General features: G+C 37.7%; 3 protein-coding genes across 4 annotated transcripts; all 3 read right to left on the bottom strand.

Moving 5' to 3' along the window:
* Window positions 1-2,553: 2,553 nt before the first annotated feature.
* On the bottom strand, window positions 2,554-26,365 carry LOC113681837 (la-related protein 7). Of its 2 annotated transcripts, none has more exons than XM_089193349.1 (13): window positions 26,315-26,365; window positions 25,664-25,813; window positions 24,491-24,569; window positions 24,031-24,131; window positions 23,749-23,829; window positions 22,202-22,278; window positions 21,600-21,687; window positions 20,499-21,139; window positions 19,846-20,125; window positions 19,253-19,312; window positions 18,828-18,921; window positions 18,220-18,311; window positions 2,554-3,439 (listed from the first exon to the last, which is right to left on the bottom strand). In XM_089193349.1, exons 2-13 carry the CDS (start codon window positions 25,760-25,762, stop codon window positions 3,356-3,358), a joined length of 1,776 nt encoding a protein of 591 aa, XP_089049475.1. In that variant the 5' UTR covers window positions 25,763-25,813; window positions 26,315-26,365; the 3' UTR covers window positions 2,554-3,355. The 2 variants fall into 2 exon arrangements, with proteins under 2 accessions (XP_089049475.1, XP_089049476.1); XM_089193350.1 differs by having other exon boundaries at window positions 25,664-25,798; window positions 26,315-26,357.
* LOC149034033 (uncharacterized) lies at window positions 4,228-6,950 on the bottom strand. The gene is made up of 2 exons (XM_089193351.1): window positions 6,186-6,950; window positions 4,228-5,943 (listed from the first exon to the last, which is right to left on the bottom strand). Exons 1-2 carry the CDS (start codon window positions 6,547-6,549, stop codon window positions 4,778-4,780), a joined length of 1,530 nt encoding a protein of 509 aa, XP_089049477.1. The 5' UTR covers window positions 6,550-6,950; the 3' UTR covers window positions 4,228-4,777.
* Window positions 12,081-16,393, bottom strand: LOC149034032 (uncharacterized). Its single transcript, XM_089193343.1, has one exon. It carries the CDS (start codon window positions 16,126-16,128, stop codon window positions 12,625-12,627), a length of 3,504 nt encoding a protein of 1,167 aa, XP_089049469.1. The 5' UTR covers window positions 16,129-16,393; the 3' UTR covers window positions 12,081-12,624.
* Window positions 26,366-26,544: the final 179 nt, after the last annotated feature.

Genomic DNA, 26,544 nt, shown 5'->3' with positions numbered 1-26,544 from the left:
AATTCAGTTCGCAAGGGACGCGCTGATTTAAACTCGGAGGTTGTAAAATTATTTGTATACAATGCGTTGTACCCGAATCAAAATCGCCTTAAATACATTTTCTGGAGAAAGCACCTTTACTTTTCTCTGCCAACCGTGAATCCCCTGCGAAAAATTTTACTTGCTGCCTCGGCACCTCTTTACTTGGGATTGAGGGTTGTTCGCAGTCAAACCACGAACTCTACTTTGGTTTGCTGCGGCGCAGAAAACTGTGGCAAATGCGTAAAAGATCCTTTATGTTTTTGGTGCGAAACGCAACTGTTGTTCAAAGTTTATGAAGTCAAGAATGAGAAAAATGAAACAAAAACTGCGACGACTGGAATTGGAAGACTTGTGAGAAAACGGACACCCCACTGATGGCCATTATAAGCGGCTTTACTTCGGTAGTACTGATTTCTGGTAAGTTCTTCTTCTTGTTTTTCTTCTCTTTTTTTTGTAAGAAGCTGTAGTGACAAGTCCTACAATCTTACTTGCTTTTGAGCACGGTCCAAATTTTCTTATCTTCTCCACTAGGTGCTTTTTTTTTAATGACACGTTCAACTTCTATCTCATCCTCCAAAGCTTCCCTACCCACCGCTACCTGTATAGTCCCGCGATTCCTTCTCTGTTTTCTTCAACTCCATCCGCATCCACTCCTCCACCCACCCCTCCCTTTATGGTTCCGCGACTCTTATCTCTCTTGTTACTCTGACTGGCTCTTTTTACTACAAAACCAACCGCCAAAAACCGTGGCCCCAACAGGAATTAAGGGGACATATTGTGCAGATACTAAAAAATTCAAGAAAACTGTATTAGGAATTTCAACGAAAAATGCGGGACTTTAAGTTTTCTAAGGTTTTAAAAATTGGACCGTAACGCCATGTTTCATGACATCATGGTATAGACAAAACTGTCTATGGCCCGGACTGTCAACATGAACTTGCTCATGGTAACCTACAGGCAAAATAGAAAAAGTTATCCATAATTGAGAGCAGTTCTGATCATAATATACCAATGCTGATAATTTGTATATTTTCGGCCATTTCCATCAATTTTCAGCTCTTGAAGTAAGTTTTCTTAAACTTACGAAATTTACAAACGCTTAGGTCACTAATTTCATTGTCAGTATCATCATAGGGGGGAGGGGGTGAGTGTAAGGTATGGTTTCAGAAAACCAAGATCTTCCTTATCATGGTCTGGCTATCCACATGGCCTTTTCTTTCATCCACCACAGACCTGAAAAGCTAGCGGTAACTATCAAAATCGTCCCATTGCAAGTTTTCCACCCTAACGTAAAACGAATCCACCCCATCTTTTTTAACTCTTTTTTTTAACATTTCTTTAGTCGCCATGAGCTCAAGGTTTGACTCCGCCTCTATTCACTCTAAAAGTAGACTTAGTTCAGGTACTTAAATCACACAAAATATGACTAGAACAAAACAAAGACTGGTGTAAATAATAATAACCTTTATTTATTACCTTTGGCGATAAGAATTACGGTAATATTACAATAAAAATTCAAAACACTACATATTATATATACATATCAAATCAAGTTAAGTTTAGCACCTCTAGGAACAAATGATTGTTTGTGCCTAACAGTGCGTGATACAGGTATTCTGAGGTGCGCTGGGTTAGTCTTACAAGATCTTAGATTATGGCAATGGTCCACTGGCTTTTCTAAAAAACGTTTACAAGGATGTGCTTCAGATTCTGGGATACGTTTAAATTATTTCCTCGTCACATGGCAGCTTTGCCGTTAGTCGTGCATTTTAGCCTTTTACACCCTAAGATCAATATGCATATTCTCCATACTTTCTCTATACATTTCTTAAGGTTCTGAAAATGAGAATTTGTTTAACAATCAATAGCTTCTTTAATTGGTGATCGTTTCCTTTATTCTCATGACCTTAATGTTTTCTTCAGGGGTGATCTGGTAAAGAGAAATCAGATGCCAGTCACTCTTAGGGGTTAAAGGATTAACACAGCTAAGAATTTGCATGTTGTTCGAACTTTATGGTCTCACTGTGACAATTACATGTTGGTTGTAAAAGCGTCATGATTTCCGCAGGAAATGAATTGGGGCAAACTGGTTTAGGTAGGGGCGAACTTATTTTACGTTACAGGGCGAAGTCGGAAAGGAAGTGGGGGCGAACTTGCAATGGGCCGAATTCACCCTAAACCAAACCAGTTACAGTGATTTATCCTTTAAGAAAGAAGCTGCATTCTTATGTTAAAACTGCTCACATTCTCATATTTTCCCATCTGTTTTAAGTCCTCGTAGTTCTCGTTTGCATAAAGAGGGATCTCTGGAATCGATTAAAGAGTTCGCGGTTTTGTGACGAGTGAGACAAAGAGGGATTGTTTGAGCAAGAGGAAAGGTTTATAAGAAAAAAGAAGCACACAAAGAAACTGGGCAACAAAGCTCAAAACTTTGCTGATAAATACAAAATTAACGATTCATCCATGCTGTTGTACACACCATAAATCACGATTTCCTTTGGCCGAGGAATCTTAGACTAAACCAACAGTGGCTGAACACAAGACGACAAATTTTTTTGTTGACCATCTTGACATCATGTTAGTTTGTACTAGAATAAAGTGGAAGATAATCGACAAGCTCACATGTTTAGTCTAATTCTTAGCTTTCGTTAACCCTTTAACTCCCAAGATCTCACTGATAATTCTCCTTACTGTCTGCCATACAATTCTTATGATGTCAATTTGGAGAATTTAGTATCGGATCAACTGATAATCCCCTAACTTGACCGTATTCTCATCACTTCTCTGCTTGCTATTGTATTTCTATTGTGAGGAGAAATTCTCTCTTAGTCACTCATGGGAGGTAAAGGGCTAGGGGAACTGTCATTATTTATGGAGGGGAGGGGTGGGGGGAGATTTTGAGGGTGATTTCAGGGGGAACGGGGCCGAGGAGGATCAATCGTCGCGAACGGAGGGGGGGGGGGGGAATGAAGAATAGTATAGAGTTTATAAAGCTTCCTATTCTAGCCACTTATTCCAACTTTGAAGGTTGCGTCGAGATCAAGAACCTTCCTTTTTTAGCACTGCGCGAGTTTGTAGCCTCATTTCCTAACTTAATGACCAGAACGAGCTAGGAGCCTGTCAATACCTCTATTTGGTATGGCAACATAGGTCACTGTATTGGAAAAAGCGGCCCGTACCCTCCTTGTGTTTTAGTATAATCAAATAGTATTTAATGGCCACGGCTCTTAAAAGTTGTCGCATTTGAAGTGCACCGGCCTTTAAGTCCAAGTACGAAGCCCACGAGAGAAAATGTTTGTCTCGGATACATGTGGGGCTCTTTTCACTTCTGATCTTAGGTTTCCTCTTCACCATCGCTGTCTTTAAAACGTATATGACTTTGTCGCTGGACTTGTAGTGCTTCTGCCTTTTTTGAAACCTAAAAATGGAATAAAAATATGGTTGACAACAGTTAGCCTTCTGTGCAAGCGTCTCATAAGATCGCGATCATTTATCCGACCGGCCACGTTTGATTAAGGGTTAGAGTGGACGGTGGGGGGAGGGGCGGCGAAAGTTGATTAGTCTGCACGATCATCACATATTCACACCAACGGCAGCCCACTGGTAGCGGATAGCAGAAATTTTTTTTGGGATCACTTTCTGAAGGAGCTAAAATACCAGGCTCAATTGGGTAACCAAGCCTTCTGATGATTTGTTTACAATTTTATACTCACCTCCCCCGACTGGTTAAAGTGCGATTGGTTAAAGTGCGATTGGATGGGGACATGGAAGGGAACATTTTTGTTACTTGCGCGAGAAAAAAGAAATGGGAAGTTATCTATTAACCCTATTTTTTTTCATTTTCGCGTGAAAGAATATTACCTTATCTCGCTGCGCTCCGTTCAAATACGAATCTTCTGCCTTTGGCTAAAACACGCTTTCTTCGAGAATTCTAAACTCTACTCACGGTCAAATGGAACCGAAGGGAATTTCAAACCAAGAAAATAAAAGGTCACGCAAGCAAGAAAAGGCTTGGGCACAAATTCAGTAGGCTTGGCTACTGAGTTGAGCCTGGTTTCTAAGCTCCTTCAGAAAGTGATCCCAAAAAAAATTTCTGCTAGCGGATAATGCTGTTTGCGTTAAGGGGGGATTCTACCTAAAAAAAGTGCATTTTTTCAAATAATTGTAGGAATTTAAGTTTTGGTCACAACTATCTAAAACTATATATCACTGGAAAGCTTATGAACTATATTTTTCAAAAAAAGGTGTTATGTCACACCTGCAGCAAATGTAACCTGACACCGGTCATTTCAATTAACAACTTGTAGTGTCTCACCTATATGTACTTGAGTAAAGATTGTTAGAAACTGTTTCAATGAAATACCAATATTTTGCTGTTATTCTAAAGAATATTGAATACTTGTTGGGATGAGTGAAGGATTTCAAGAATTTTTTAAATTTGACATCACAGCACTGGTGTCAAGTTACACATCTAACACATGATCACTATTTGTTTAATCATTTCTTTTGAAAGACCTCTATGGCATTTTCCTTCACTCATCCCAAATAACTCAATTAGATCAGCAATCCCTAAAAATTTCAGGTCCATAGCTCTCATACTTCTTGAGTAATCTTTTCTCAAGTATTAAAAAATACGTTTTGAGAAAAAAAGGCCTAAAGTTACAAGATTTTAAAATTAAACACCTCCTGTATTCAAATTATGAAGTCAATGAGTAGCCATAAGTTCAAATATAATTAGGATAGGCAAGAGCAAGAGTTAGAATGCCCCAGCTTCATATGAAACATCTTCTTTTTCACGAAGAGCCGCTTCTCTTTGAGTACGGATAAGCTGCAATCCCTGCCGGCGCTTCTTCTCCTTGGCCGTTGCCTGCTTATCAGCTTTCCGAAGCCTTGAATTATCTCTTAGTCGAAATGCATCCTCAGTAAATGCACCTCCAGGAATTGAAAGCCTTTCCATCAATCTTTCTCTGCTTTCTGCACCTCTGTGGAAGTGGCAGACTGCAGACGCAGCAGCACACCGGACAACTTTCACTCCATGGTGTTTATGTTTGGGACACCGGACCCAAACCATTGCGTTGATGCTTTCATTTGGGTTCTGGGTTTTTCCTCGTACACATCTTTCTTTGCCCATCCTTTTCTGCACATGGCCTACACAATCCAGTTTAATAACTTCACAGTCATCATAGGCATGTTGAACAGTGTTAAAGGCCTTACTGTCCCCGTCTGACACCATCCATTTGTACCTCATGTTATGAAGTTCGATGGATCTATTCCAAAGAACAGAAGCTCCTTCTGCTTCCATAGCAGGTGAACTTCCTTCGAAGTTGATGTCACAATCTCCAGATGCAACATGCTCCCTCCTCCATTCTTCAAACTCTTCCACATTCCCTTCACATTGTGAGTTCTTTAGGGAGCACTTACGGCAAGATTTAGACATCACGTGATAGTCTAAAACTTCTCCTGTGTCAATTGAGATGACGAAAACAACACCTGTTAGTGATGTGAAACCTCTTTTGGCCCAAGTGCCATCAAAGCTAACAGCAGCATCAATTATTGTGGTGCTGTCTGAGATGCCATTTTCCTCCATGATTAGCTTTCGGAGCCTTTGGCCTGCACCTTTTAGTTCTTCTTTTGCTTCACTTTCCAGTGCTTCCAAAATTACATCAACTTGCTTGTAGTAAGCAGCTCTTGACAAACAAGGCATGTTCATTATCGCACAGAAAGAAGAGAGTCCGTCGTAGCCACTTCCAGTTTCTATTGAGTGGTAGACAGCTCTCCGGTTGACATCAAATGATTTGCCTTTCTTGGCAAGGTTGGGTGATGTCTGCCAAGGAGTACTTTCATCACAAGAATTGCAGTGAATGGAGAGATCTGACATCAGTCCATAACGGCTAGCGGTATTTTCTTCAATAGTAAGGTCTCCTATATTAAAAACATGACGGAAAAGGATGCTATTAGCTATAGTTACTGAACCAAACAGAACCACAATGTTGGAGCATTAGTTCACACCTCCATAAATGTGTACAAGTGTTGCAGTGAAGAAAGATCAGAAAAAATGATTAAACAATAATAAAACTCCTTTTCTGCAAATAATTCTAACTATCGTTTTTCTTTAGGTTCAAGGGGCTGAAAAGCATATTTATGATGTGTGATATTTTTCTCACCTTCTTCGCATTTGTGTAAAGTTGAGAGCACAGAAGAGAAGCTCTTTAGATCAACGAGCCTGTATCCTTTTTCTACCTCAGCTACCTCGAAAACTTTTTTGTTTTCATCAGAACTTGAAGAAGACTCATCTTCTGAGCTCTGGAATCTCATCTTCTTCCTTGAAGAACTAGGAAGCTGATCGCTTTCTTCGCCAAAATCTGACAGATCAGACTGATCGTGCGAAGTTCCTGGGGTCGGTTCGTTTGGTTCACTCTTCCTGTTGCAACCGCTTTTCTTCAGTAATTGCGCTTTTTTACGATCTCCTCCATGCCCCTTTCTTTTCCTAGTTTTCCTGTAAACGGTTCTTTTCTTCTTTCCAGTCATTCCAGCACAAAAGAGACAAAAGGAGTTCAATATTTCGCAATACACTGTGACAACTTTCACACAAAAATCTCTCACTCGTCTCCAGTGTTACTCTTTCAATTTCTTATTTTCCCCTTCATGTAAGATAGCACAAGGATTCTAAGGGGCGTTTCGGGCTTGTTTGACATATTTTGAGCTCCAAACAGGCTGGTAAACAAGTAAGAAACAAAAAATGCTGTTTTGGTTGCCATGGAAACGAGATTTCTATTTAGATACCTCTTCTTTTCTAACGTAATTTCTCATTTATATTTTAAAATTTTTCGGTAAAAACGATCGTCAGTGTAAAGTCGAATAGTTGAACCTCGCATTTCTGAAGAAAACAAAAAAACAATATTTTGAGCTAATTTCAGGTAGAATCCCCCCTCAATGTCAATTATTCCTCAGCCCAGAGGGTCTCCAGACTGATGATGTTTCAGCAGTTTCTGTTTTTACTCAGACGCCCGAGTTGAAATTTCGGCAGTCAAGTACTTAACACGCATGCGCTACGTGTTGACTCTTATGCATGCACAAAACAGGTCAGCATTAGATTCCATCCACCAAAACCACCTTGGTCGAGAGGGACTGAGATGGAATGATGGAAAAAAATTACGAAGCTACGACAACATGCCGACTTATCCCGATGACCCAAGTGTATTATTTGTTTGGAAAATTGCGTCAAAACTTTTTATTAACGAAATGGTAAGTATTAATTTATTGTTCGATTGTAGTATTATAAAACATTTTACGCAATTTTATGCAGATATTTCACGTATTTAAAAGGTGCTTAGATGTTAAGTAGTTTTGGTGGATGTCATTAGGGAACATCCACCAAAACTTTGACCAAAACCATCAACAATATATTTTTTAAATTTTATCTATAGCCATTGTTAGATGTTCAGGGAGACAAAAGATTTATACCATTAATTATCAGTTAGTGCTCTGGCTAATTATTTTTTATGGTGCACAATTGCTGACCGACCAAACGTTCATAATGATTATCATAACTCTTAACACATAGAATAAAGTGGTTTTGGTGGATGTTTTCTCTCCATCCACCAAAACCACCACAGAAATTTCTACTACTTCCTTACAGAAGACTGATGTGACCTGCTATTTGGAGTACATAACCACAATCTATTTCTTTGTATGTAGAGATATTTTGGAAAGTTCTTGAGTCAGCACCTTTTATTATTGAAACCATAATCATAACATGGTGCATAATATAGAATACAAAAGGTTCTGGTGTGGTAATCATGTAATCGTGAAACAGGAGAGTTTTTAACTGACTTAAACTGATTTAAACAAACATTTGCAACAAAATTTCAGGTCCAGAAATTTCTTCCACTATTTCCGCCAAAATCATAACCTTTAAGTACAACAAATCAGCACATTAGTAATTGTTATCAGGGGTCTGAAAATTCCATAAATCTTTCACATTTATTTCAAGTAACCTTTAATTTCACATGGATGAATAAGTATACACTCAACATGCAGAATGTCTTACAGTTTACAAACTATTTCCCTTTTTATGTATAGACAGTGAAAGGCCTTTGCCACATTGGTGAATCAAACCATTGTATACCATGCATTTTGTGATAATTGTTTGTTTTTGCTCACAATACCCAGAAAAATGAAGGGGATAAATTTAAATAGCAAATTCTATGGTTAAAATTAAATAACATCGGAAGATCAAATTAACTTTGTACTGTTTAAAATTCAGTTTTGGTTTCTTGCTTATTCCAGCCTCTTGATATTCAAAAGCATTCCTTGTCATTTTTGTGTTCTTCTGTGTACATAACTTGATAAATAAACACAGAGAAAGGAAACCACAAAGGATTAAACTTGAAGCTAAAGCAAAGTTTAAGTTGAGCCATAGCTGATCCAAATACTGAGCACTTTGTATTGTAACCCATTTAGCAGTAAAGTTTATCTATATGTCTGCCAGCTTGTCACAAGTCTTACCCCTCTCCTTCAAAAGTCTCTATAAATAAATTTTTCTTTGTGGTCCCTAATTGATGATTAGTATATTACAGCTCCTCAATTTTCCTCTCTCAAGTCAAGGTTACTCTAAATTTAACAAAGTAATGGACTTGATAAAACTCAAACTATAACTCAGCTGGCTGCTACTTGCAACCTTAATTTCTAGATATCAGTATACAATAATCATTATGTTATAAATAAGAACCCTAATGCTTAATTTTGCAGTGATCACCTTCCTCCTTTTCATTTGCAGATCAGACTGGAACCTCTATAGGTGTGTTTGCTTGTTTTGAGTGGGAATGGAAGAAAAGGAGTCATGCCGCATATCTGATTTATTAAATCGCATTTGTTCTGTTTATACATGAGTAGAACTACCTTGCTCTCTGAAAAAAATAAAATTTCTGGCATTTTTATCTGTGCTTTGCAGTCAAACTTCCTTGTGTCTTGGACAAGAAATCTTATTTTCTTGAAAACAAAATCTTTGTTTCCAGCCTTCTGTAATAGGTAAATATAACAGTGTAAGATGAGTGACAGTGTATTTCTCAAGTTATTTTTTGGAATGTGACAAAACGGAAGTGTCATAGTGTGATAAGGGGCAAACATATGATTGCTTGATAGAATGCAAAAAATGTAGAATTGCATATATTTTCTCCTTTGTCAGCAGCATATGTTAGTGAAAAGTTCTTACAATTGTTAACTTCTAAACCATCTTCAATTTAGCCAAGATTGAACTGTTATCACGTTTGTCATAAAAGTATTCTGAGATCAACGTCATATGACCCATTCATGTATTTGACCTTTCAAATTAGCAAGCCATAGTTGACAGACACACAAAGGTTGAGGATAAAAAGAAATTATTATATACAGTACTTCTTCTGTATCTTTTCGTTTCCTTTTCTCTCCAGCTGTTCAATCTATGCCGTGCTGGCAATTGAACACTTTCCTTCCCAAAATTGGGAAAGGCACACCAGTAAAAAACGAATTTTTGCTCATTAAATATCTCATGCATCTTCCCCCAGTATTTTGTGACTTCTGTCCGAGGAAGGAGGTGTAAGCATTAAATTAACCCGAATGATTCCACGATTGTGGTATCATCCAAGCCATGCCAGAGGACTTGAACTAGACAAACTAGTGAGAATGCACAATAACGATAGCAAAGCTTTGTAATGCTAAAGAGCTATATCAAATATATATAAATATATGTTCCCGAAACCTTTGACAGCTTTAAAGAAAGAAAACTTCGTCGTCAATCCTGTTTCAAATTCCGCAATAAGTTTAAGCGCCTCATCAACAGAATTTACGTATCCTAAATTATCTGCATGTCTACCATCAATGGTTCGCGACTTAAAATTCTCGCTATGCTGTTTCTGTTTGTTCCTCAAGAATCATGGGATTTACAGCTTCGGATGTTCGGCTAGATCACTTGCGGATTTCCGAGAATCTTCGGTTATGTTTTGCAAGTCATTAAATATTCCATCTCAGTCCCTCTCGACCGAGGTGGTTTTGGTGGATGGAATCTAATGCTGACCCACAAAACATTTTAACTGACGAGGTGAGCACATGGCATGGTGTAATGGCGGAAGAAGAGAAGTGTTTGCAGTGCAGAACCAGCACAGATACTGTGTGTAATACGCTCAAAACGCATACAAAATATGCACACAGCGTTCGCGGTAGACCCACACTAAAATATTTCATGAACTTTACGAGAGATCTCTTTATAAGCGAACATTTGTGAGTGACTCTTTCATCTAGAAACATGCTATATTAACTGAGCTATCTAATGTTAATCGAAGCAAAAACGCAAATAGCATCGTGTTTGTAGACGCGATCGCGAACCAAGCAGAATACCAATACGAAGTTTGAAAAGTTTAAGGAACAAGAGAAGAAAGGTTAGAGAATTTGTCTATGCACGTATTCATTCATGTATACCCATGTCACCTACATAGTTCTGTCATGTAAATGCAAAAGAACTATTAAATAAAACGACATTTTAGTTTAACTGTCGTGAAAGAATTCATCAAAGCATAAGAAAGATAAAATATCGTGCCAGCTGATATTTAACATTGTTTTCTAGTTACAAACTGATGTGTTCTTGCAAGAGTGATCAGCTCATGTAGCAAATTGTTTCACGGAAAATGGAAATCAACCTAAACACGAACAGTTACTTAGTACTCACCAGGTTTAATAAAATTATTCTAACCAATAAACCAAAATGTATTAGCTAAAGTATACTAGCCTTGTAACTCCAAATGGAAACAAACAAATTGGAGGGTAATAATACAAAATATGCCAAAGTATATTTCATAGGTTCATGAGAACCATTCTAACAACCCCATTAAATTAAAAGTTCATCTGCTAATAAGCTATAGTGGTAACTTTTTGTTTTCTTTTGGTGATACGAAAAATAAGCAATTGGTTTTCTTGCATGGGTTCAATGTCATCACCCTAACAGTTGAGGCTGTTTATAATTAAAAGCTATCTCAGCCTAGAATCTTTTGTTAACCAAGAAAATGAAAACATAAAAAGACAGCCTATTTGGCAAATGACTCACCCTGCTACAACCCCTCAACCCACAAAACAAAATTTAATCAAGTCAAAACTAATAAGAAAAAAAAAAGGAAATAATCCTTAGTAATAAGTATTGAAATAACAGCCAATAATATATGGCACTACCTCCCCCCACCCCATCCCAGAAAAGGTTCTACACACTACATAACAAATGCTGTTTTCTGCTCTCTGTATACATATGTGAGAAACCTGCATCTCTGGCATAACAAGACAAACAGTTACAGGATAAAGCAATAGCATAAAAAAATTAGGTAACTGCAGGCATTCAAAACAAAGTTTCTTTCCAACAGAAAGCCTGAATGAATGCAAATATGCATCCAGTTTTTTTCAAATTTCATATCCGCCAAGTTACTGATGCCAATTTTTTGTCCTCTTGTCTTGTAAAAGCATATCCACCAAATTGTAAGTTTTAAGTCAACTTCCATGAACAGCCATTACAGGGAGAGATTTTTGCAATAGACCCCAGGTCCGACAGGAGACCAACCCATGACCAAACACCCAGTACACTCTGGAATTTAATGAGGATCTACAGCCACTTGATACAGTCACTCGCAGTCTTTTACCCAGCTCAAGATGAAAGTGGAAAGGTGAAGCATAAAACTTGCATTACAGATCGTCCTTCAACAAGGACACAAAATTTCCTATGCTCACAATAGCTTTATTGTTGCACATTTGTCAAAATTTAACTGTAAGTTGTTGTTATTTAATCGCAAACACACATTTTATGTGGCTTAAGCTGCAACCATGTCAATATGTCTTCTTGCCATTCATTATCAATAGCTACCAAATTATTTTTGCTCCATAGAGTTTTAAATGGTAAAGGATATCACTTTTAACACAATCAGTATACACTGTTGCTATGGATACATGCCCAAACTTGTGACATGCATTAATGTTGTTCAGCTCCTCCAAGTCATTTCTAATGCCTTGAATCCTCACTATTGAGAACCAAAAACTCTCTGGATGGGTATCATACATTTATTGGGATTTTACTGTCAGTAACTTGTACATCCCAATATGTTGAACAAGTATTCATTTCCCTTCATGGCATTTTCTTAATAATCTGTCTTCATAACACAAACTGTGTTTTTTGATACTTAACAAGTCAGTAAAAAGCAAACTGTACTTAAGGCATAAACATTTAATTATTTCAAAGCAGCTGTGTATTCTGTGGCTTTTTTTTTTAATCCAAAAAGGTATAGTCTGTTCAGGTTTTGCTGGTTCTGGGTGCATTGACCACAATTCATTATAATTTCAGCAGCTTTGCTGCTACACAATGTAATATTTTCAGCCGATTATGCTGTATTGTAATTGAATTTGATCAAATTGTGTATCCTATGTACAGAAACCCATCAGATATCTTTTCCTTCTTGTTACAAGAAACAAAGCGTAAAGTTTCCAACATCTTCCTCTTTTATTTCCTACAATTATAAATAGTAAAGATGTTGCTGCTGATACAGAGATAAACATAAAGGCTAAATGCTTAATGTTTCAAAAATAACTCATAACCTAGTGTATAAATGCATCACCCAGTTGTTCTGCTACTTTTTTCCCTATATGGTTACCTCCCAGTCTCAGCCTCAGCCTAGGGAGTTTGCGATCCCTATCTTTTAGTGCATCACGAAGGTGTTTAGCTCCTTGGTCTCCTATAGCATTAGATTGCAGGCCTAGCATAGTAAGTTTACAATTTCCATCTTTCAGTGCAACACTCAGGTATTCTGCTCCTTGGTCTCCTATGTTGTTTTTGCTCAGGTGGAGCCTAGTTAGTTTACAATTTCCATCTTTAATTGCATCTCTCAGGAGTTCTGCTCCTTTGTCTCCTACATTATTAACTCCCAGGTCTAGCATGGTGAGGTAACAATTTTTGTCTTTCAGTGCATCACTCAGGACTTCTGCTCCTTTTGCTCCTATAATGTTTCCTCTTAAGTTCAGTGCAAGGAGTTCGCACTTTACATCTTTTAGTGCATTACTAAGGTGTTCTGCTCCTTTGTCTCCTAAACAATTCTGTTTTAGGTTTAGCACAGTGAGTTTACAATTTTCACATTTCAGTGAATCACTTAAGTATTTTGCTCCTTTGTCTCCTATGTCATTACAAGCCAACTTTAACTCGGTGAGATTATTATTTTCACATTTTAGTGCATCTTTCAGGTGTTCTACTCCTTTGACTCCAATTTTGGTTCCATTCAGGTGGAGCCTAGTTAGTTTACAATTTCCATCTTTAATTGCAGTACTCAGGAGTTCTGCTGCTTTGTCTCCGATGTGATTACCATCCAGGATTAGCAGAGTGAGATTACAATTTTCAAGTTTCAGTGTATCACATAAGTATTCTACTCCTTTTTCTCCTATATTGTTTTGACTCAAGTCCAACTCCATGCAATTACTTTTAACAATCCATTTTTTAATTTCCATGCAACATAAATCACCCATGAAGTTACGTCCCAAATGCAGCGTGAATTTTTCATCACGATTTTTAAGCAAATGTAAAATTGCTGTACAGTCGGCAGGTGCTAGTTTGCATTCGCAAAACCACACCTCATCAAAAGACATTTCTTCCATTTTACTTGTTATGGAAGATTCCTGCTTTATGTCTAGCTCGTGTAAACATTTACATATGGCCACAGCTAAATTTGTTTCACTTTCACCATGCGGCCAACGAATTGATACAGTTGGTTTTTCAGTCATCAAGCACTCTGTATCTAGCAGTCCCAGTTGACCTCCTACTTTAGAAGTTGACATGGGAAGAAGCTTCATTAAAATTTCGCTAAATTGCAGTTGTTTAACTTCATCAGTGTCAACTAATAATCCAGCCACAAATTGTACCACTAATTGCCATGAACCTTCATTGATGTGATCAGTGATAAATTGTTCCAATGCTTGGGCTTCTGTCATGGTATCAACCACATGCTTAGCAGCAAGGAATTCCTGAAATGTAAGGTGAATGAAGCAGTATTGAGCTTTGTCCTCATCAAGTCCCTCCTGGCTAGGCAGGTCAGGTAAACGATGGAGCAATCCACAATCCTCTAGTCCTTTAACTTCTTCTGAAGTAAAAAGTAGTCTTCCTTCTTTAATTCCATCAAAAGCAAGTTTTCCTAGTTTTTGAAATTCCTTTTTACATTCAGTGGGTAACTTGTGAAATGGTTTTAAAAAAAGCTGATCATGGGCTTCTTCACTCTTGCGATATTTATCATTATGTCTGAAGTAGAAAATATTAAGCGCCGTACTGTATATCTTAGTAAGCTTTGTAGGTAAACTTTTGCTACGGGAACGCCACCATGACAAGCAGGAACAAATGATAAAACAGTTCACCGGAACATAGCACAAAGTAAAGAGAATGAAGTTGGTGCTGATGTGTTGCCATATTGCTTTCTTTTCGGTTTCGGGATTCTGGTCTTCTTTGGTAAACCTCGTCACATAGTCTTCAATTTCTTCAGATGTAAAGCCAAGAATTTCCAATACTTTGTCAAATCTCAGCTGTCTAACACATGAGGAAGCAGTTGGTCGCGATGTGGTAATAACAGTGGCACCCTTAAGAAGTTTTCCAGAGGCTATTTTTTTGTAGAGACAATGGAGAGGCATTTTCTCTTCCTCTAAGTCATTGAAACCCGAGTCATCATTGGAGATCGCTGACCTGGCATTAAACTCGTCAATTCCATCAAAAATTAACAGAACTTTGGTTGGGTTAGTGATAATGTAGTTCCAGACCTCATCATCCAGATCTTGGCTTTCTTTTTCTGAGCAAGACAGCAATTTACGAAGATCAAGGTCCTCTCCTCTAGAGTTATAGTGCCTAAATTTCACAAGGAATGCAACATCAAAATTCTGGTACTTGAACTTATTGAATGCAGACCTTCGAAGCAGCTTAGTGGATAAGATTGTTTTACCAATGCCTGGGCGTCCAACAAGAAGAATATGTTTGTTATTACCATCAATGATATCTTGCCAAGGTACATATTTAGACTGATTCGATTTCGGTTCTGGGAATACTCTGAGTTGTTCCCATCTATCTTCAGGAAAGTCATAGTTCGCTATACGATCATGGATTACCAACTTAACAAAAATTGAATCGAGCTCTAGATCTGTAGGTTTTGAGCCTTCTCCTGGTCGAGTTAGAATAGGTTGATTCAGATCTTCAAGTCGCTCCGAGCGCATTTTAATACGGTCCTTCAAACGTTCCAATTTCGCTTGCAGTTCCGCTTGTTGTTCAGATCGAAGACCGGAAAGAAGTCCTGTTTCTTCACTCTGTTGTTGCCGCTGCTCTTGCCCTCGGTTGGATCTCAAATGATCAGCATAAAATTGAGGGTCACACATGAACTGCGGACCATTCCTTGCCCGTGAAAAGATCCAGACAAGTTCAATTAATGCGAAAATGGCCCAGATTCCATTGAAAACAGTCAAGGCAACACTCCCACCGAATTTCTCAGTTGCTCGTGTATTATGACACGTATAAATATCAGTTTTTGTCAGTGAGCCGTATGTGGATGAAAACGCTGAGGAATTGGAACCTTGATTCAAAAGAATACATTTAAAATTCGACGGAAAATGGGTACCCGCACGAAAAACGCTAGTATGCAATACGATGATAAAACCAGTCGCCAGAAGAATTGTGGAGGCTAGCTGACCACAGTACGTGTAAAATAAAACTTTACTTTTATTTTGCTGAAGCCGTCTCTCGAGATTTTGGTTAGAGGTTTCGAGCTTGTTGACCCTCAATTTGAGGAGAATTGAGAAAATAATAGGGACGATTGCGATAGTGAAGAAATTAATGAGGACGAAGCCATACACGGGGAGTTTGCTGTATTTGTTCTGGTATTCAAGATAACACTTCTTGTTGATGAGATTCTCATCCTTGTCGTTGAATTCTGCATCACAGTAGATGTCAGTCGCCGATTTACCAATTTCGATTAGGAGGAAGATTGTAAATAGAGTACTGCCGATTAAAATCCAAATTTTGCCTGTCACATCTCTGAGTATGCTCAAAGTTTTCTTTATCGTCAAATCTTTTAGCAATTCCATTCAAGTTATTCATAGAAATTACCTCGTTGTACTCCCCGTTGTAAGTAACAGAGCGTTGAATTGCAAGCGAGAAGAGGTTCCATGACGTTAAAATTGTAATTACAAGACTGGGACCTCGCTGCCAGCATGTTCGTAGATGAAGATAAACTTCAAATACCACTGCTCCAATACCACTGAAAAAGACCACTCATAGCAGTAAAGAGGGACAATCCGCTACATCATTAATAATGGTGGTTACACATTTTTCGAAAGCCTCAGAATAGCCAGCGAGTTTTGATAATCAATCAACACAGCTGTCGTATGCACAGTTACAGTGAAACGCATCACAAATCAGCATTGTTTTTTATTTTTTTAACCATTAGGAAGGAATGCGTGGGTTTGTCGGGGTCCCTACGGCAACCGCAACTAAGTTAGCGCTCGACTGACCAAGTGAAAGTTAAGATTATACAATATTGTAGTGAGCTGCGCTCATTCTAGCGAAATGTATCTGGTAGCATCCTGACGAATGTTTCTTCGAATCGTTCCTTTCCTAGAGTTGCACAATATTTTGTCCTTACACAACAGATTCCTGAAACGTTGCGCGAAGCTGCGTTGGAATGTTTCGTCGAAATGTTTCGTGTACTTGGCCTGTAAATAAAGCTAAATAGCACAATGACAAGTGACCCCAGTCAGTCGGAGGGTTATTCTAGAAAAACATTATGTCTGTGTGTTAGTAGAAAATATATCTCGTTAACGAAATGGGTTTGGATTAACTTTTTCCACTGCGTTACGACTCTGCTTCGTTTGACACTGGTGAGAATAAATTCTGGTTGCCCTCTTCCATGTTGAGTCTGTTCATATGCAAAGAGTGCCGTAGTGCTAGTAATGTATCTTTGACTTAACTTGACGTCACTTGAAATTAAATGAGCTTCTCACAGCGGTTAGTTTTGATTAGCTGGCTTTGTATTCCAACTCAAAGCGCTGCCGCCTGCGTGATCCAACAATTACCGCCAAATCAAAAGCACGCTTCGTTGAATTTGTCGTTATTACACAGTTTTGTAACCCTGTTTGGGTTTCAGCACTGACTAAAAGGCGAGACCAAACGAGATTACTCCACCAAATAAACGACCGAAACACTGGCAACTAAAAATGAATCCTGTCTAAACAACTGCGTAAGTTACGAAAATTCATGAGTTTATAAAACCACAGAAAACCATTAACTTCAGTTGAGTCTACGTTTCAAATTCTCTTGCTACCTTTTTTTTAGCCGAGCGGCAAGCAAAAGTGACGAGTCTTAAGAGTCACGCTGTTTTTATAAAACAACCCTAAAAGCTTCAAACTTTACTTCTAAGTTATTAACCCTGGCACCCTCCAGATCTCATTGGTAATTCTCCCTACTGTCTGCCATACAATTCACATTACGTTGATTTAAAGAATTTAGTATTGGATCAACTAATGATTCCATAATTGATATTTTTCGTCATTCCATCCCTTGTCTGCTTGATATTGTATTGATATTGTAAGGAGAAATTCTGTCTTGGTCACTCATGGGATTTAAAGGGTGAAAAAAGTTCACGTTTCTACGACCAAGCGATGCATGTTTCCGCTTCACGCAAAACAGCAATTTCAGAAAACAATGCTACACTAGAAGATTTAAAAAGCGCACAGGATGAGGTTCTTCCTACAACTCAGGGCAAAATGGCTATGGTTTCCGCGAAACAAGACCCATAAGGTCATCCGAAAGCTACATATAAGATATTTTACATAAACTTCGTTTTACAGGCAAAATGAAAGAACCCGTTCAACAACTCAAAAAAGTTCATTAGGTTTGTTTTCCGTTTTCAAGTTAGTTGCACAAAGAAGGCTGGTTAAACTATACTTAACCTCTAATAATCTTATGATGTTTACATTGGCATAATCTTCCTCTGCAAGAGGCTGCTCTACAGAAAGCAAAATGACGCTTCACGTAGCATGTTTTTTAACGCCCCCAAGTACTTGCACTAAATTTAAAACAGTTCTTGCGTTAGAATTTGGAAATCCCACAGAGAGGGCAAAGAAAGAATTACGAACGTTCTAAATCAGGATAGAATCTGTTAAATCAAGAATTCCTACCTTTTCGGTTCCTCTTTTTTTCTCCCTTTTAGAATTATATCTACTCATACGATCAGCATTTATCTTTTCCCAATAAGATTTTTCTTCCTCCTCTGCAAATTCAAAGATAAAAGGTAAAATAAAAAAGCTAAAATCGCTTTTAAAGAGCGTTAATACGAGATGGAAACATTTCAAAGTCTCCTTGCAGTTACTGTGAAAATTCTAAAAGGTGAGGTTCTCCCTTTTCCTCTTCAATTTGTCATCATGCAATCATCTTGTTACCACGTACTTCGGTTTTCGAAGTTCCTTGACTTTTCTCAATTGCGATAAAGTTTCTCTCCCATAATTAATCAAAATTGTTAATTGAACATGTACTAGTAGCGTCTGGTATCACCTTACAGCCGTCCATTCTACCACCAAATAATCTTTTTCGTTCAATTTTCCGAAAAAAACTTTCCAGGCCTTTCATACTGTAGTATAACTTGCGTGGTAGGCGTGCGGCGAGAGCAGGACTAACGCGCGCGTGCGAGAACACACGCGGGTGCTTTCAAATTTTCATTTTCCCCAACTTTCCATCGAAACTTTAAGGTTTTATTTCTCCAGACCACTAGGAAGCTAATTAAAATTACCCGTCAGTTTGTTGAGCTGCAGTTCATCGTTTGCAGATGACATTTTTTTCAGCACCAAGTTACAATTTTCTGCCGTATGAAAACGAACATAACCCTGCGAAAATTAAAAAAAATGTGTTTCAATAATGATCTTACATTAAACAGATTCTCGGCTAGAAATATGCTGGGGTGGGAGGGAGCGCGGGCTCATTTCCCAAACAGCGGTTACTTAAAGAACCTAACTGGAAGAGCAGTCGCGCTATTGTACATGGCATGACGTAATTTGAAATTTTGCGCCTTCCCTCTTACATACTGCATGAATGCTCGGCCCAGCAGCAAACCAAGGAAATAAAAAAGAAATGTCAAAAAGTGATGATGTTAGAGGGAATTGTGTAAACCATGTCAATATAATCATGTGACGGTTATTTAGGAAAGATTTAACTTACCTCAACACTGCCTTCTTCTAGATCTAAATACGCCACGGGAGCAGACCATGAAATTTTCTCCTACGATTACAAATTGGAAAAAGGAAACGCTCATAATTTATCCATGACCTTGTGTGTTTGAGAGAAGCGAGAACAAAAAAGAAAAACAACATGCATTTTTCGCCCTAAATATTTATAACAAAGTGCTCCGCTTATATTTGAACCAGCGACATCTGCGATGTCCGCACAGGTACTGTATCAAGTTATCCAGGTCTGATTAAATCATGTTAAATGAACACAGCGGTCAAACGAGAGAGGCATGCGCAAGGAGATAAACTTTTACCGGCCGCACACTGATTTCCCGCGCAAACTTTCAATGGGAAGCATAAGAAACAACTGCTTTCAAGCAAAACCCGCCATCGTGTTTTGAGCTTTATCAAAAAAGTAACACACTTTTAGAACACCGTGACTTACTAGCTTATGCGGCTGTTTGAAACTCGTGTGAAACAACTTGGCTCTGGAAGCCTGAAAGCACGCCACCTAGTCATTAAAATGTCGCACATGCACAGAAGTTTGACCGCTGCGTTCCGCTAGGCAATCTTATTTCCTCTCACCCTCAACTCTTTTTTGGTCATTCCACGACCTCGACAATGGAACTTTAACAAAACTCCTGGAGTGTACGATAGCGTCTTTACAGTTGCGCCACCATCTTGTGAGGACTTTTCTTCGGTCTCCTTATATGACGCATCAGCTCTGTTTTGTGTTGACTTTAGAGGTTTGTTTCCAGCTTGACTGGAGTTGACGGGAATTTTTTCTTGCAGTTGTTTTTTCAAGTTCTTCATGGCTTCGCGTTGCAGGGTTTTATACTCCTTTTTCAGCTCGAGCCATTTTAACCTTCGAACCAAACAAAAAATAATGTACTCTTAATTCCACTCAGTGCCACTCAGCATTCAGCAAAAAATTAACAATTTCAGTCACCAGAGAGTTTTGCCTTCGAACTTTCTCGAATCAGGTAAATATGCCAAATGTCATGGAACTCTGTTCTAAATCCTCATAAATTATTCCCAAAAAACTTCGCGAATTCACTTAATTCGGAATTATTAATCATTCCCTTGATTTTTCTTTGTAAAAGGAAAAAGTTTGATTAGAGCAGCATAAAAAGTGTCGTGGTCAACATTCAACTCTCCCAAATATATCACATGAAATCAGCCGAAAAAAACTAAAGAGAATTTATGTTATGAACAGAACAGAATGTAAACTAACTTACTTAGAGATTACTCTTAAGTGTGGTAATTTATTTTCTTTCTTCTCCTTCTTTTTCCTCTTCCTTTTCTTGTGCTTCTTGTCTCCCTCAACAGTTTCATCTTCGCCACTCTCCTCAGAAGCCTTTTTCGAGGTCATATCCGACTTGTCAATCATCTTCTGTCGTTTCTGCTCCACGCTCTCTTCGCCGCTTGTAGAATCATCATGGGATCTTTTACGAGATTTTTCCCCGCTCTCCTTTTTATCGCTGTTCCGTTGTTCATCATCTTCCTGCCACCGAACAAACTTCTTTCCCTTTTTATCCTTTCCGTCCGCGTCTTTCCCTCCCTTCTCTCCATTTTCTGCTCTTTCACCGCCATCTTGTTCAGTCGTCTTACATTCTTTACCTTTTCTTTTGCCTCCATCACTCGGCCTCACATCTATCAGCGGCTCGTTGGCCTCAGAATCTACCGAAGATTCACTTGTAGTTCTCTTCCTCTTCCTTTCACGGCTGGTTTTTTGTCCGTCCACTTCTGACTCGCTATGAGAGCGTTTTCGTTTTGGTTTCGTCACCTTGTGTTGTTCATTTGACTGTTCAGCATTGACACCATTTTCACTCCTTTCTGGTTCACTACTTTGTTTTATTCTTCCTTCTTTGTTAAAAACCTGCAAAATGTTATTCCAGCCTTAAAATCTTCTTACATAAAAACCATTTATCCTAATAGGTGACCATAAATTCCAGTTTTAGCTTATCTTAAGACTTATATACAGGAAACCTGTTTTCAAGCGCTTTTAACACCGAAAGAAAAAGTATCATAACAGCCAATCAGACCCAGGGTTCTCCCTTATTTTAAGCATGACAGGTCAAAAAAGTTTTCAAACCGGTAAAACAATCCTTTTACTTGTCGAATTTTCAAGAATTCCAAACAATTTTAAGCGGTATTAAGAGGTACTACAGGCGGTAAATGTTACCGGTTACTGCCTGAAAAGGAGAACACTGCAGACCAAAGAAAAATATGAGAAGGAAACAATGAGGATTCAAAAGTATACTTCCAGAAAGCGCTGGAAAACGCGACTGAATGAAATAAATCATGTTTAATTATTGGAGGAAAAAAAAAACAAGTACCTCAACTGCTTCTTGAGCCACCTTAGCAGATTCAAATTCTACAAAGGCAAATCCTTTGATGTCTCCAGTGTGTTTGAATCTTGGGATGCTAAAAGATCATTGACAGAAAAAAAAATTAACACATTACCCTCCATTAGTGACTGAGACAGAATTTCTACTCAGAATATTAATACAATATCAAGCAGACAACTGACAAGAATAAAGAAAAATATCAATTACGGTAAGGGGAAATTGTTGATCGAATAGCAAAATTATCATGACTCCTGATGTGATAGTTAATTTTCCCCTCTAGCTGCTACACATTTCCTTGCAAATTAGATAAAAGAATTTGGTTAGAGATCAAGATAACAATTTCTACCTAATAAGCAATCCAGACCCAAGCCAGGCTTTTAAAAAAGTTTGGCCAACTCAACTGTTGTTAATCCTGACCAAGACAGAATTTCCCCTTACAAAATCATTACAACATCAAGCAACAAAAGACAATGAAGAAAAATACCAATTAAGGATCATAAGTTGATCAGAGGTCAAATTCTCCCCACTAGCATCATAAGCATTGTATGGCAGACAATAGTGAGAATTTTTAATAAGATCTCAGCCCCTACCTGATGTAAACTACTTTTCCATACTTGCTGAAAATTTCTTTGACCCAGTCATGATCAGCATATGGAGGAAGTCTTTCCTACATTAAGATAATGATAAAGAGCATTATAACTGATAACTGGAAAAAAGATGTTTCTTTGTCTTCTCATGAGCTTGGAACAGAGAAAAAAATCTAAGTCACCTTAAGGAATCGAACCTTAGATCTTAAGATTCTGCACTCTGATGATCCCAAGGTCTTTGGTTTGAATCCTCATGAGGACTGAGACTTTTTCCATTGTCCTGCGCTCATAACAGGACAAAAAGACACCTTTCTCTTCTCCATCACCAAGCTCAAAATGTAACCATCTTTCTCAAGCTATTAATAAAATCATTTCTTACAAACCATAAATCACTCATGGACAATAACCGTTTACCCTTAAAAGTGACTAGCATCTAATTTCTCCTTACAATATCACCCCCAGAATAAAATATTTTAGGTCATGAGAACAAATAAAATGATCACCAACTAAAGAAGCTCTTGGTTGTTAAACAAATTCTCCTTGTCAATAACATTGAAAATGTATAGAGAACAGTATGAAAAATATCCTTACTGATGTTAGGGTGTAAAGAATTATAATAAAAGGTGGAGTTCCCAGGAACCTTTTCCACAAGATCATGCCAACAAAGTCACAGAAAAACAGCCCTTCCTGTCATCTCCTAGTGTAGCAGGAGAATTAATGATGCCTAGGACAGACCTTCATTTTCTAAACAGCTTTTTCCTAGAATCATATATTAATTTGCCTGGTTTACAAATTAAAAAAAAAGCATTTTTTTTTCTTAGCTCATTCTGAGTTTACAGTCTTATTGTATTTCCTAGTCAGTACATGTGTAATGATTGGTCAATTGAGCAGGCCGTATTTCACTGTACAGCCTGCTAAATTAAAAAAATATGTTTGAATGGAAATCCTCCCCCTCTGATTGAACCCAAAGATATAATAAATATCTTAATAACCTCATTTATTCCAGCCTGAACCTTTTATTTTTTTATAATTGAATATATCGCCCACTCCTGTCCCGCTCAGGCCTTAACCCTTTCACTACCAAGATCCCAGTGTTAATTCTCCCCCCCTAGATGGTATCCATTTCTTTTTAAATTAGTTTTGAGAATTTGGCGTTAGATCTTGAAAGGCAACAACTTCTACCTGATATGTTTGAGTATTCTCATTGCCTGTTTGCTGGATAATGTATGGATATGATAGGGTGAAGTTACAGTTTTATCACTTCTGGGAATTAAAGGGTTAAATCTGACCAGAAAAACCTTCGGCTGTAACTTTTAGTACAGACCTCAAACTCAGGTAGTAAGCAGTATATATTTCGAGATTTTAAAATCAAGATCCTGTGGTTCCAAATCATTAGGTAAGGATTGTTTCATTGACTTAAATTTGATTGCAACTTGTAATTTTGTTGAGTCATGTTTGAGCACATTATGTAAAATTGCACCTTTCTAGTACCAGTTGAAAAAATAATGGCATTAGTGATCTTGTTTTTTTGCCAGTGTTAAAATACTTACAACATAAATAGTCTCTTTATCTACATTCCGTGGTTCAGGAACAGGAGTCTTTCGCCTGACCATTGAGTCATCACCACTGACCTAAAATCCATTAAAAATAAATAACAGAAAAAAACCTCAATTTCAGCAAGAATTTTTTCCAATGATATCAAGAGCCTTTTCAAGAGGTATTTTCCTTTGGTTTGACCTCAATTCATTTTGTATCTGCCACAAATCACATTGAAAAATACTTTCAACAGTGCAAGCCTGCAATATTTTTTTAAAACAGTTTGTAAAACCAACCTCAAGCATTGAAGATGTTTTCATTGCTTTAACCACAAGGTTTAAATCATTTGTAATCTGTTTCATTCTGTTGAAACTGGCAATGGTTGAGATATTGACATCTGAAAGAAAGTAATCATGAGAGGTTCTTAGAGAAGGGTAATAAGCCTCAACCACTGTAGAGTCTCTGTGGCTCAGTGGTAGAGCATCAGAGTGCAGAATGTGAAGGTCTGAGGTTCAATTCCTCATGGAGACTCAGAAGTTTTTATTTGTCCCATGCTCATGACAAGACAAAACACATTTTTCTCTATTTACCTCACTTTATTATAACAATGCTTTAGGGTGCCAAACAACAACATTGACATTTCCTACAACAAACCTCAACAACTTTGGAGAAAACCAAAAGGATGGAGATTAGATGTTATCTGTGGTTATAAGAAAACATGACTCTTTTAATTTAAACTTAAAACAAAATACTCACATCCTTCTGGGTGTTTGTTTATCTCCTGTTTCATAAAACGGTCCTTTTGGAGGTTAGAATCTCCAAAGTAAAACTCAATCTGTTTATAAGCAAACAAATGTTTCACTAAAAGAGCATTGCACATAACCAGCTTAAGCATATTTTGAAGACAGTTTTCTTGGACTCTGATGATTTTGTGTAGTTTTTTGTAGGTGAACTATAACTTAATTTAAAAATAATTTATTTTAATTCTCTTAAACAAGCTTGAGTTTGGCTTTTGAAAAAAAAAATATCAAATAGATGTTTTCTTTGTGATTCTTATAATGATAGTGTTTAACCTTGACCCTAAAGAGTGACCAGCATCCAATTTCACCTTACATGATCCCCCTGAATCAAAACATTTAGGTCACAAGAATAGAGAAAATGATCATCAACTACAGGAGCTCTTGATTGTTAAACAAATTCTCCTCATCAGCACCTAAGGAAATGTATAGAGAACAGTATGGAGAATATGCATTCTGATGTTAGGGTGTAAAGGGTTAAAACAAAAGAAATGCTCTGTTTCTCATGACAAGAAAATTACCCAGGGATGGGTATTCACTTGGAAATCAGATTATTTTTATTTAATACACTGGCTTTTTTTCGGGTCAAAAGAGTGCATTCTGATAGAATTTGTCACTTCTAAACACAGAGCTCTCAACTTAATTTCCTGACAAAGAGTGAGACTTGACTGCTTAGCCTTCAGTTGTGATGCTGCTGGCATCGCTGTTATGGGGAGATCTATGGGTATGAGTGCATGAAAATTTGTACAGTTGGAAAGTGTTCAATGCAGGTACAAAGGGAACAAGAAGTAACCAAACTTAAAAGGATAAATAATTTTGTAGGTACAGTTTGCGTACTAAAAAACAAAATTTAAAATGAGACGCATAAAATGCATGAGAAATAATAACTTCAGTGTGAGAGTAAAAGATGAATTTGTATCTGTGAGACTCGTGCATGAGATGAAGGAGCTCTACAAGCATGATTAACCCTTTAATTCTCCTCATTGATCACCACACAAATCTTTTAAATTCAGTTCTGGGAATTCGGTGTGAAATCAACACTAATTTTTTCTCTGCCTTGTCACTTTACTTGAAAATGTATAGATGTTGAAAAAAGAAATTCCTTTTGCCTCCCTCTTGGAGGCCCTCCAACCTGTTCTTGAAGTTGCCCCATAATTTTCTTGGTTCTTTTCCTCTGTTTCTTGTGTGTTTCATTGTCAGCTGAGATCCTTAGCGGATCTTGGGAATCCATGGTTGCTGTGCAAACAACCTTTCGTTAAGTTTACTGCTGCAAAAGGGATGGCTAAAAATTACAGAAAAATCAATCATTATGATGCTATTTTAAAAAACAGCGGACAAATACTACACTTGATTCCAAGGATCCAGTACCATCCAGTTATCCTAGTTACCCTGCTCACAGGGTCTAGTTAAAGTTTATTGAAACCACCATTAGAAATTTTACTTCAAGCGAGTTGTACTGTGAGAATGAAAGGAGTCATTAAAATCTATCAAAAATTTTGAAAAGAGCAGGAAATAAAACTCGACTTTCTGGCGAACATCTCACCCGCCAATTCAGTAATTACTGAAGGATGTTCAGAAAAATTCTCTAGACCTCTTCCTACGACCGTTAAGTTTGCAGATTTCGGCTGTTTAATTTTTCAGACTCCTTGCGAGCCTCAGTAGGGTGATAAATTTAAGCTCAAAAGAACCATATAAAAGTTTAAAAAACCTCTCGATTTATAATGTTAAAAAATGTTCTGTACTTACCAGGTTTAAAAACAAATAATAATTTAGAAAAATTTACCTGGATAAGGGCTTCTCAAATGTCCACCATTGGAGGCCGGGCTACTATGTTGTCATGTCCAGTACCCCATGGTCTCTCGCGGACAACGATTGGACCTTTATTTGGTATATCCATATGCACGCGGCTGACTGTTCAAAAAACGTAAATTAAACTGTTGAAAAGTATGGATAAATAAATAAGCACTAATTGAATTTTGAATAAACCAGAGATCTGGGGCGAAATGCCTGAAC

This window comes from Pocillopora damicornis, chromosome 14 (genome assembly GCF_964200805.1).
Source record: "Pocillopora damicornis chromosome 14, jaPocDami1.2, whole genome shotgun sequence".
Lineage (NCBI taxonomy): Eukaryota > Metazoa > Cnidaria > Anthozoa > Scleractinia > Pocilloporidae > Pocillopora > Pocillopora damicornis.
Note: the sequence above shows the minus strand (reverse complement) of the source record. Positions and strands in the feature narration are given on the sequence as shown.

Bases quoted from the DNA above. Each gene is read 5' to 3' on its own strand.
- LOC149034033 (XM_089193351.1), bottom strand. From the start codon at position 6,549: ATGACTGGAAAGAAGAAAAGAACCGTTTACAGGAAAACTAGGAAAAGA. The intron at 5,944-6,185 runs GTGAGAAAAATA...TTTTTAATATAG, and splicing joins TTTACACAAATGCGAAGAAG to GAGACCTTACTATTGAAGAA.
- LOC149034032 (XM_089193343.1), bottom strand. From the start codon at position 16,128: ATGGAATTGCTAAAAGATTTGACGATAAAGAAAACTTTGAGCATACTC.
- LOC113681837 (XM_089193349.1), bottom strand. From the start codon at position 25,762: ATGGATTCCCAAGATCCGCTAAGGATCTCAGCTGACAATGAAACACAC. The intron at 24,132-24,490 runs GTGAGTATTTTG...ACTTTCTTTCAG, and splicing joins AAACAAACACCCAGAAGGAT to ATGTCAATATCTCAACCATT. The intron at 21,140-21,599 runs GTACTTGTTTTT...AACATTTTGCAG, and splicing joins TGGCTCAAGAAGCAGTTGAG to GTTTTTAACAAAGAAGGAAG.